The 11904-nt window shown below is 46.3% G+C and overlaps 1 protein-coding gene across 1 annotated transcript in view; it reads left to right on the top strand.

Annotated features, from left to right (window-relative positions):
- The window catches only part of LOC109882931 (DDB1- and CUL4-associated factor 15), a 29194-nt gene that overhangs the window by 13004 nt on the left and 4286 nt on the right, over nt 1-11904 (top strand). The window contains 6 exon segments of the mRNA XM_031811057.1: nt 79-169; nt 1378-1500; nt 8104-8186; nt 10793-10859; nt 10861-10898; nt 11031-11146. Coding sequence (XP_031666917.1) covers nt 79-169; nt 1378-1500; nt 8104-8186; nt 10793-10859; nt 10861-10898; nt 11031-11146 — 518 coding nt within the window.

Genomic DNA, 11904 nt, shown 5'->3' with positions numbered 1-11904 from the left:
CCCCCCTCTCTCTCTCTCCCTCACTCTATCCATCCCTCTCTCGCTCCCCCTCTTCTCTTCTTCCCTCGCTCCCTCTAGGTATGAGGATGATAAGGTCCAGCTGCCCTTCACTGTGACTGACCTGAAGGGACGCAACCTACAGCTGGTCACTGGGCCCCACAACGGACAGGTGTGTGTGTGTGAGAGAATAAAATCCATCCCTACCAATGGAGATAACTAGATCAGCAGAAGGAGAGATGTGTCTGAGAGACACAGGGCCTGAGTGTTAATATTTACACCTGTTGTCTTCACTTAGTATTTGGAAGGAACCCAAAGTCCAGGAGACCTGCAGTAAACCAGAACATGCTAGTGTGTGTGTGTGTGTGTATGTCTGTCTGTGTGTCCTACAGAGTGTGTGTGTCCTACTGAGAGTGTGTGTGTTACTGTTTTAGACCTGCAGTTAACCAGAACATGCTTGTGTGTCTGTGTGTATATGTCTGTGTGTCCTACAGAGTGTGTGTGTCCTACTGAGAGAGTGTGTTTTACTGTTTTAGACCTGCAGTTAACCAGAACATGCTAGTGTGTGTGTGTGTATGTCTGTGTGTCCTACTGAGTGTGTGTGTTATTGTTTAGACATGCAGTAAACCAGAACATGCTAGTGTGTGTGTCCTACTGAGAGTGTGTGTGTGTTATTGTTTTAGACCTGTAGTAAACCAGAACAGGCTAATGTGTGTGTCTGTCCTACATAGTGTGTGTCTGTCCTACATAGTGTGTGTTGTCCTACAGAGTGTGTGTGTTTGTCCTACAGAGTGTGTGTGTTTGTCCTACAGAGTGTGTGTGTCTGTCCTACACAGAGTGTGTGTGTCTGTCCTACACAGAGTGTGTGTGTCTGTCCTACACAGAGTGTGTGTGTCTGTCCTACACAGAGTGTGTGTGTCTGTCCTACACAGAGTGTGTGTGTCTGTCCTACACAGAGTGTGTGTGTCTGTCCTACACAGAGTGTGTGTGTCTGTCCTACACAGAGTGTGTGTGTCTGTCCTACACAGAGTGTGTGTGTCTGTCCTACACAGAGTGTGTGTGTCTGTCCTACACAGAGTGTGTGTGTCTGTCCTACACAGAGTGTGTGTGTCTGTCCTACACAGAGTGTGTGTGTCTGTCCTACACAGAGTGTGTGTGTCTGTCCTACACAGAGTGTGTGTGTCTGTCCTACACAGAGTGTGTGTGTCTGTCCTACACAGAGTGTGTGTGTCTGTCCTACACAGAGTGTGTGTGTCTGTCCTACACAGAGTGTGTGTGTCTGTCCTACACAGAGTGTGTGTGTCTGTCCTACAGAGTGTGTGTTAATGTTTTAGACCTGTAGTAAACCAGAACATGCTGATGTGTGTGTCTGTCCTACAGAGTGTGTGTGTGGAGCAGTTGACTCTGGACTTTGAGTACCTGATCAACGAGGTGATCCGGAGCGATGCCCGCTGGGCTGCTCAGTTCTGTTCCTTCAACGACTACGACGTTGTTATACTGGAGGTACATATATACACTAATCACCTATATATACACTAATCACCTATATATACACTATACACCTATATATACACTAATCACCTATATATACACCTATATATACACTATAGACCTATATATACACTATAGACCTATATATACACTATAGACCTATATATAAACTGGAACATGCTTAACACCCCAGCCATCCTACAATCTAAACTTGATGCCCTCAATCTCACACAAATAATCAATGAACCTACCAGGTACCTCCCCAAAACCTTAAACACGGGCACCCTCATAGATATCATCCTAACCAACTTCCCCTCTAAATACACCTCTGCTGTCTTCAACCAAGATCTCAGCGATCACTGCCTCATTGCCTGCATCCGTAATGGGTCAGCGGTCAAACGACCTCCACTCATCACTGTAAAACGCTCCCTGAAACACTTCTGCGAGCAGGCCTTTCTAATCGACCTGGCCGGGGTATCCTGGAAGGATATTGATCTCATCCCGTCAGTAGAGGATGCCTGGATATTTTTTAAAAATGCCTTCCTAACCATCTTAAATAAACATGCCCCATTCAAGAAATTTAGAACCAGGAACAGATATAGCCCTTGGTTCTCCCCAGACCTGACTGCCCTTAACCAACACAAAAACATCCTATGGCGTTCTGCATTAGCATCGAACAGCCCCCGTGATATGCAGCTGTTCAGGGAAGCTAGAAATCATTATACACAGGCAGTTAGAAAAGCCAAGGCTAGCTTTTTCAAGCAGAAATTTGCTTCCTGCAACACTAACTCAAAAAAGTTCTGGGACACTGTAAAGTCCATGGAGAATAAGAACACCTCCTCCCAGCTGCCCACTGCACTGAAGATAGGAAACACTGTCACCACTGATAAATCCACCATAATTGAGAATTTCAATAAGCATTTTTCTACGGCTGGCCATGCTTTCCACCTGGCTACTCCTACCCCGGACAACAGCACTGCACCCCCAACAGCAACTCGCCCAAGCCTTCCCCATTTCTCCTTCTCCCAAATCCATTCAGCTGATGTTCTGAAAGAGCTGCAAAATCTGGACCCCTACAAATCAGCCGGGCTAGACAATCTGGACCCTTTCTTTCTAAAATTATCTGCCGAAATTGTTGCCACCCCTATTACTAGCCTGTTCAACCTCTCTTTCGTGTCGTCTGAGATTCCCAAAGATTGGAAAGCAGCTGCGGTCATCCCCCTCTTCAAAGGGGGGGACACTCTTGACCCAAACTGCTACAGACCTATATCTATCCTACCGTGCCTTTCTAAGGTCTTCGAAAGCCAAGTCAACAAACAGATTACCGACCATTTCGAATCTCACCATACCTTCTCTGCTATGCAATCTGGTTTCAGAGCTGGTCATGGGTGCACCTCAGCCACGCTCAAGGTCCTAAACGATATCTTAACCGCCATCGATAAGAAACATTACTGTGCAGCCGTATTCATTGATCTGGCCAAGGCTTTCGACTCTGTCAATCACCATATCCTCATCGGCAGACTCGACAGCCTTGGTTTCTCAAATGATTGCCTCGCCTGGTTCACCAACTACTTCTCTGATAGAGTTCAGTGTGTCAAGTCGGAGGGTCTGCTGTCCGGACCTCTGGCAGTCTCTATGGGGGTGCCACAGGGTTCAATTCTTGGACCGACTCTCTTCTCTGTATACATCAATGAGGTCGCTCTTGCTGCTGGTGAGTCCCTGATCCACCTCTACGCAGACGACACCATTCTGTATACTTCCGGCCCTTCTTTGGACACTGTGTTAACAACCCTCCAGGCAAGCTTCAATGCCATACAACTCTCCTTCCGTGGCCTCCAATTGCTCTTAAATACAAGTAAAACTAAATGCATGCTCTTCAACCGATCGCTACCTGCACCTACCCGCCTGTCCAACATCACTACTCTGGACGGCTCTGACTTAGAATACGTGGACAACTACAAATACTTAGGTGTCTGGTTAGACTGTAAACTCTCCTTCCAGACCCATATCAAACATCTCCAATCCAAAGTTAAATCTAGAATTGGCTTCCTATTTCGCAACAAAGCATCCTTCACTCATGCTGCCAAACATACCCTTGTAAAACTGACCATCCTACCAATCCTCGACTTTGGCGATGTCATTTACAAAATAGCCTCCAATACCCTACTCAACAAATTGGATGCAGTCTATCACAGTGCAATCCGTTTTATCACCAAAGCCCCATATACTACCCACCATTGCGACCTGTACGCTCTCGTTGGCTGGCCCTCGCTTCATACTCGTCGCCAAACCCACTGGCTCCATGTCATCTACAAGACCCTGCTAGGTAAAGTCCCCCCTTATCTCAGCTCGCTGGTCACCATAGCATCTCCCACCTGTAGCACACGCTCCAGCAGGTATATCTCTCTAGTCACCCCCAAGACCAATTCTTTCTTTGGCCGCCTCTCCTTCCAGTTCTCTGCTGCCAATGACTGGAACGAACTACAAAAATCTCTGAAACTGGAAACACTTATCTCCCTCACTAGCTTTAAGCACCAACTGTCAGAGCAGCTCACAGATTACTGCACCTGTACATAGCCCACCTAAAATTTAGCCCAAACAACTACCTCTTTCCCAACTGTATTTAATTTTTATTTATTTATTTATTTTGCTCCTTTGCACCCCATTATTTTTTTATTTCTACTTTGCACATTCTTCCATTGCAAAACTACCATTCCAGTATTTTACTTGCTATATTGTATTTACTTTGCCATCATGGCCTTTTTTGCCTTTACCTCCCTTCTCACCTCATTTGCTCACATTGTATATAGACTTGTTTATACTGCATTATTGACTGTATGTTTGTTTTTACTCCATGTGTAACTCTGTGTCGTTTTATCTGTCGAACTGCTTTGCTTTATCTTGGCCAGGTCGCAATTGTAAATGAGAACTTGTTCTCAACTTGCCTACCTGGTTAAATAAAGGTAAAATAAATAAATAAATAAATAAATATACACTATAGACCTATATATATACACTATAGACCTATATATATACACTATACACCTATATATACACTATACACCTATATATACACTATACACCTATATATACACTATACACCTATATATACACTCTAGACCTATATATACACTATACACCTATATATATACACTCTAGACCTATATATACACTATACACCTATATATACACTATACACCTATATATACACTCTACACCTATATATACACTCTACACCTATATATACACTATACACCTATATATACACTCTACACCTATATATACACTCTAGACCTATATATACACCCTAGACCTATATATACACCCTAGACCTATATATACACCATAGACCTATATATACACTCTAGACCTATATTTACACTCTAGACCTATATATATACACTATAGACCTATATATACACTATACACCTATATATACACTATACACCTATATATACACTATACACCTATATATACACTCTAGACCTATATATACACTCTAGACCTATATATACACTCTAGACCTATATATACACTCTAGACCTATATATACACTCTAGACCTATATATACACTCTAGACCTATATATACACTCTAGACCTATATATACACTCTAGACCTATATATACACTCTAGACCTATATATACACTCTAGACCTATATATACACTCTAGACCTATATATACACCCTAGACCTATATATACACCCTAGACCTATATATACACCCTAGACCTATATATACACCCTAGACCTATATATACACCCTAGACCTATATATACACCCTAGACCTATATATACACCCTAGACCTATATATACACCCTAGACCTATATATACACCCTAGACCTATATATACACCCTAGACCTATATATACACCCTAGACCTATATATACACCCTAGACCTATATATACACTATACACCTATATATACACTATACACCTATATATACACCTATATATACACTATACACCTATATATACACCTATATATATACACTATACACCTATATATACACTATACACCTATATATACACTATAGACCTATATATACACTATACACCTATATATACACTATACACCTATATATACACCTATATATACACTATACACCTATATATACACCTATATATATACACTATACACCTATATATACACTATACACCTATATATACACTATAGACCTATATATACACTATACACCTATATATACACTATACACCTATATATACACTATTCACCTATATATACACTATACACTATAGACCTATATATACACTATAGACCTATATATACACTATAGACCTATATATACACTAATCACCTATATACACACTATAGACCTGTATACACACTATAGACCTATATATACACTATATACACACTATAGACCTAGATACACTATCGACATACATATATGTGCCATCTCGGGACCCATGCCACATCTTTTCAGCCTCCTGGGGGGAATAGGCGTTGTCGTGCCCTCTTCACGACTGTCTTGGTGTGTTTGGACTATTCTAGTTTGTTGTTGTGGACACCGAGGAACTTGAAGCTCTCAACCTGCTCCACTACAGCCCCGTCCACGAGAATGGAGGCGTGCTCAGTCCTCCTTTTCCTGTAGTCCACAATCATCTCCTTAGTCTTGGCGACATTGAGGGATAGGTTGTTATTCTGGCACCACAAGGCCAGGTCTCTGACGACCTCCCTATAGGCTGTCTCGTCGTTGTCGGAGATAGTCCCAGGATCCTTAGCTTAGTGATGAGCTTTGAGGGTACTATGGTGTTGAACGCTATACACTATAGACCTGTGTATGAATGAATAGCATTCTCACAAGTGTTATTTTGGTCCAGGTGGGAAAGGGCAATGTGGAGTGCAATAGAGATGGCATCATCTGTGGATCTGTTTGGGCGGTATGCAAATTGGAGTGGGTCTAGGATTTCTGGGATAATGGTGTTGATGTGAGCCATTACTAGCCTTTCAAAGCACTTCATGACTATGGGTCTATAGTCATTTAGGCAGGTTGCCTTTGTGTTCTTGGGCACAGGGACTATGGTGGTCTGCTTGAAACATGTTGGTATTACAGACTCAATCAGGGACATGTTGAAAATGTCAGTGAAGACACCTGCCAGTTGGTCAGCACATGCCTGGAGCACACGTCCTGGTAATCCGTCAGGCCCCGCAGCCTTGTGTATGTTGACCTGTTTAAAGGTCTTACTCATGTCGGCCACAGAGAGCGTGATCACATAGTCATCCGGAACAGCTGATGCTCTCATGCATGCCTCAGTGTTGCTTGCCACGACGCGAGCATAAAGTGATTTAGCTCGTCTGGTAGGCTTGTGTCACTGGGCAGCTCGTGGCTGTGCGTCCCTTTGTAGTCTGTAATAGTTTGCAAGCCCTACCACATAAGACGAGCGCCGGAGCCGGTGTAGTATGATTCAATCTTAGCCCTGTATTGACGCTTTGCCTGTTTGATGGTTCGTTGCAGGGCATAGCAGGATTTCTTGTAAGCTTCCGGGTTAGTCCCGCACTTTGAAAGCAGCAGCTCTACCCTTTAGCTCAGTGCGAATGTTGTCTGTAATCCATGGCTTCTGGTTGGGTTGTGTACATACAGTCACTGTGGGGACGATGTTCTCGATGCACTTATTGATAAATCCACTGACTGATGTGGTGTACTCTTCAATGCCATCGGAGAATCCCGGAACATGTTCCAGACTGTGATAGCAGACTGGGGTGCTTTTCTGCAGGAGGGACTGGTGCACTTAACAAAATAAATGTCATCAGGAAGGGAAATTATGTGAATATATTGAAGCAACATCTCAAGACATCAGTTAAAGCTTGGTTGCAAATGGGTCTTCGTAATGGACAATGACCCCAAGCATACTTCCAAAGTTGTGGCAGAATGGCTTAAGGACAACAAAGTCAAGGTATTGGAGTGGCCGTCACAAAGACCTGACCTCAGTCTTGTAGAACATTTGTGGGCAGAACTGAAAAAGTGTGTGCAATCAAGGAGGCCTACAAACCTGACTCAGTTACACCAGCTCTTGTCAGGAGGAATGGGCCAAAATTCACACAACTTATTGTGGGAGGCTACCTGAAATGTTTGACCCAAGTTAAACAATTTAAAGGCAATGCTACCAAATACTAATTGAGTGTATGTAAACTTCTGACCCACTGGGAATGTGATGAAAGAAATAAAAGCTTAAATAAATCATTCTCTCTACTATTATTCTGACATTTCACATTCTTAAAATAAAGTGGTGATCCTAACTGACCTAAGACAGGTTTTTTTTAAAACTAGGATTAAATGTCAGGAATTGTGAAAAACTGAGTTTAAATGTATTTGGCTAAGGTGCATGAACTTCTGACTTCATCTGTAGCCGTGTGTGTGTGAAATAGATATATATATCTCTATCTCTCTCACACACACACTATAGACATATACACGACCCGTACCCATGCGTTCACACACAGGAGCATCTACAGACACTTAGTCTACAAGCGTGCACACTTACACACTGTGTGTGTGTGTATATATATGTGTGTATATATATATATATATACGCACACACACTCACATCTGGTCAGACGGTAATGCTGTGTATTTGTGTGTATCAGGTGTGTCCAGAGACTAACACAGTGGTGATAAACATTGGGCTGCTGCTTCTGGCGTTCTCCAACCCTGAAGAGGAACACTGCAGGTAACTACACTGCACACACACACACATCTATTTTTAGTAAAGGCATAGCCATGCTTCATCCCAGCTTGAACAAAAAAGACAATTGTGGCCTGGTGAGGTGTTCTGGGGTCTGGAGGTCTGTTTTCCTGGCTAGTCACCTGGTGAGGTGTTCTGGGGTCTGGAGGTCTGTTTTCCTGGCTAGTCACCTGGTGAGGTGTTCTGGGGTCTGGAGGTCTGTTTTCCTGGCTAGTCACCTGGTGAGGTGTTCTGGGGTCTGGAGGTCTGTTTTCCTGTCTAGTCACCTGGTGAGGTGTTCTGGGGTCTGGAGGTGGGTTTTCCTGGCTAGTCACCTGGTGAGGTGTTTTGGGGTCTGGAGGGCTGTTTCCCTCTGTTTTCCTGGCTAGTCACCTGGTGAGGTGTTCTGGGGTCTGGAGGGCTGTTTTCCTGGCTAGTCACCTGGTGAGGTGTTCTGGGGTCTGGAGGCCTGTTTTCCTGTATAGTCACCTGGTGAGGTGTTCTGGGGTCTGGAGGTCTGTTTTCCTGGCTAGTCACCTGGTGAGGTGTTCTGGGGTCTGGAGGTCTGTTTTCCTGGCTAGTCACCTGGCGAGGTGTTCTGGGGCCTGGAGGTCTGTTTTCCTGGCTAGTCACCTGGTGAGGTGTTCTGGGGTCTGGAGGGCTGTTTTCCTCTCTAATCACCTGGTGTGGTGTTCTGGGGTCTGGAGGGCTGTTTTCCTGGCTAGTCACCTGATGAGGTGTTTTGTGGTCTGGAGGGCTGTTTTCCTCTGTTTTCCTGACTAGTCACCAGGTGAGGTGTTCTGGGGTCTGGGGGGCTGTTTTCCTCTCTAGTCACCTGGTGAGGTGTTCTGGGGTCTGGAGGTCTGTTTTCCTGGCTAGTCACCTGGTGAGGTGTTCTGGGGTCTGGAGGGTTGTTTTCCTGACTAGGTACCTGGTGAGGTGTTCTGTGGTCTGTTATCCTGGCTAGTCACCTGGTGAGGTGTTCTGGGGTCTGGAGGTCTGTTTTCCTGGCTAGTCACCTGGTGAGGTGTTCTGGGGTCTGGAGGTCTGTTTTCCTGTCTAGTCACCTGGTGAGGTGTTCTGGGGTCTGGAGGTCTGTTTTCCTGGCTAGTCACCTGGCGAGGTGTTCTGGGGCCTGGAGGTCTGTTTTCCTGGCTAGTCACCTGGTGAGGTGTTCTGGGGTCTGGAGGTCTGTTTTCCTGTCTAGTCACCTGGTGAGGTGTTCTGGGGTCTGGAGGGCTGTTTTCCTGGCTAGTCACCTGATGAGGTGTTTTGGGGTCTGGAGGGCTGTTTCCCTCTGTTTTCCTGGCTAGTCACCTGGTGAGGTGTTCTGGGGTCTGGAGGTCTGTTTTCCTGGCTAGTCACCTGGTGAGGTGTTCTGGGGTCTGGAGGTCTGTTTTCCTGGCTAGTCACCTGGCGAGGTGTTCTGGGGCCTGGAGGTCTGTTTTCCTGGCTAGTCACCTGGTGAGGTGTTCTGGGGTCTGGAGGGCTGTTTTCCTCTCTAATCACCTGGTGTGGTGTTCTGGGGTCTGGAGGGCTGTTTTCCTGGCTAGTCACCTGATGAGGTGTTTTGTGGTCTGGAGGGCTGTTTTCCTCTGTTTTCCTGACTAGTCACCAGGTGAGGTGTTCTGGGGTCTGGGGGGCTGTTTTCCTCTCTAGTCACCTGGTGAGGTGTTCTGGGGTCTGGAGGTCTGTTTTCCTGGCTAGTCACCTGGTGAGGTGTTCTGGGGTCTGGAGGGCTGTTTTCCTCTGTTTTCCTGACTAGTCACCAGGTGAGGTGTTCTGGGGTCTGGGGGGCTGTTTTCCTCTCTAGTCACCTGGTGAGGTGTTCTGGGGTCTGGAGGGCTGTTTTCCTGGCTAGTCACCTGGTGAGGTGTTCTGGGGTCTGGAGGGTTGTTTTCCTGACTAGGTACCTGGTGAGGTGTTCTGTGGTCTGTTATCCTGGCTAGTCACCTGGTGAGGTGTTCTGGGGTCTGGAGGCCTGTTTTCCTGTATAGTCACCTGGTGAGGTGTTCTGGGGTCTGGAGGTCTGTTTTCCTGTCTAGTCACCTGGTGAGGTGTTCTGAGGTCTGGAGGTCTGTTTTCCTGGCTAGTCACCTGGTGAGGTGTTCTGGGGTCTGGAGGTCTGTTTTCCTGGCTAGTCACCTGGTGAGGTGTTCTGGGGTCTGGAGGGCTGTTTTCCTCTCTAATCACCTGGTGTGGTGTTCTGGGGTCTGGAGGTGTTTTCCTGTCTAGTCACCTGGTGAGGTGTTTTGGGGTCTGGAGGGCTGTTTTCCTCTAGTCACCTGGTGAGGTGTTCTGGGGTCTGGAGGGCTGTTTTCCTGGCTAGTCACCTGATGAGGTGTTTTGGGGTCTGGAGGGCTGTTTTCCTGGCTAGTCACCTGATGAGGTGTTCTGGGGTCTGGAGGGCTGTTTTCCTGGCTAGTCACCTGGTGAGGTGTTCTGGGGTCTGGAGGGCTGTTTCCTGGCTAGTCACCTGGTGAGGTGTTCTGGGGTCAGGGGTCAGGAGGGCTGTTTTCCTGGCTAGTCACCTGGTGAGGTGTTCTGGGGTCTGGAGGGCTGTTTTAATTGTCTCTAACTGTCACTCACACTAACCGGTAGGTGTCTTCCAGGCCCAACACCTACCACTCCAGTCTGCAGGTGAGCTGGGACCTCAACACAGGAGTGTGTCACACCGTCGGGGGTCGGTGACCTCACTGAGGTCAAGGGTCAGACCAGGTGAGACGATCTCTCTCTCCATATCTATCGCTCTCCCTCATTTCTTTCTCTCTTCATATCTCTTCATATCTCATTCTTTCTTTCTCTTTTCATATCTCTCTTCATATCTCCCTCTTCTCTCCCGTCCTGTAGTGGCAGTGTATGGAGTTCGTACAGAAAGTCTTGTGTGAACACAGTGATGAAGTGGCTGGTTCCAGAGAGCAGCTCTCGTTACATCAACCGCATGACCAACGAGGCCCTGCACAAAGGTACACACGTTATATATATATATGCATTCCACAGGGAGGCTGGCCCATACATGGACTCAACAAGGTGTAGAAAGCATTCCACAGGGAGGCTGGCCCATACATGGACTCAACAAGGTGTAGAAAGCATTCCACAGGGAGGCTGGCCCATACATGGACTCAACAAGGTGTAGAAAGCATTCCACAGGGAGGCTGGCCCATACATGGACTCAACAAGGTGTAGAAAGCATTCCACAGGGAGGCTGGCCCATACATGGACTCAACAAGGTGTAGAAAGCATTCCACAGGGAGGCTGGCCCATACATGGACTCAACAAGGTGTAGAAAGCATTCCACAGGGAGGCTGGCCCATACATGGACTCAACAAGGTGTAGAAAGCATTCCACAGGGAGGCTGGCCCATGTTGACTCCAACGCTTTCCACAGTTGTGTCAAGTTGGTTGGATGTTCTTTGCGTGGTGGACCATTCTTGATGCACACGAAACTGTAGCGTGAAAAACCCAGCAGCGTTGCAGTTCATGACACAAACCGGTGCGCCCGGTACCTACTACTGTACCCACTACCATTCCCACTACCATACCCCCTACCATTCCCACTACCGTACCCACTACCATACCCCCTACCATTCCCACTACTGTACCCACTACCGTACCCACTACCATACCCCCTACCATTCCCACTACTGTACCCACTACCATACCCCCTACCATACCCCATACCCCCTACCATTCCCACTACCGTACCCACTACCATACCTCCTACC

Source organism: Oncorhynchus kisutch, unplaced genomic scaffold (assembly GCF_002021735.2).
Source record: "Oncorhynchus kisutch isolate 150728-3 unplaced genomic scaffold, Okis_V2 Okis01b-Okis20b_hom, whole genome shotgun sequence".
Lineage (NCBI taxonomy): Eukaryota > Metazoa > Chordata > Actinopteri > Salmoniformes > Salmonidae > Oncorhynchus > Oncorhynchus kisutch.
This window is presented reverse-complemented; position numbering and strand designations above follow the sequence as displayed.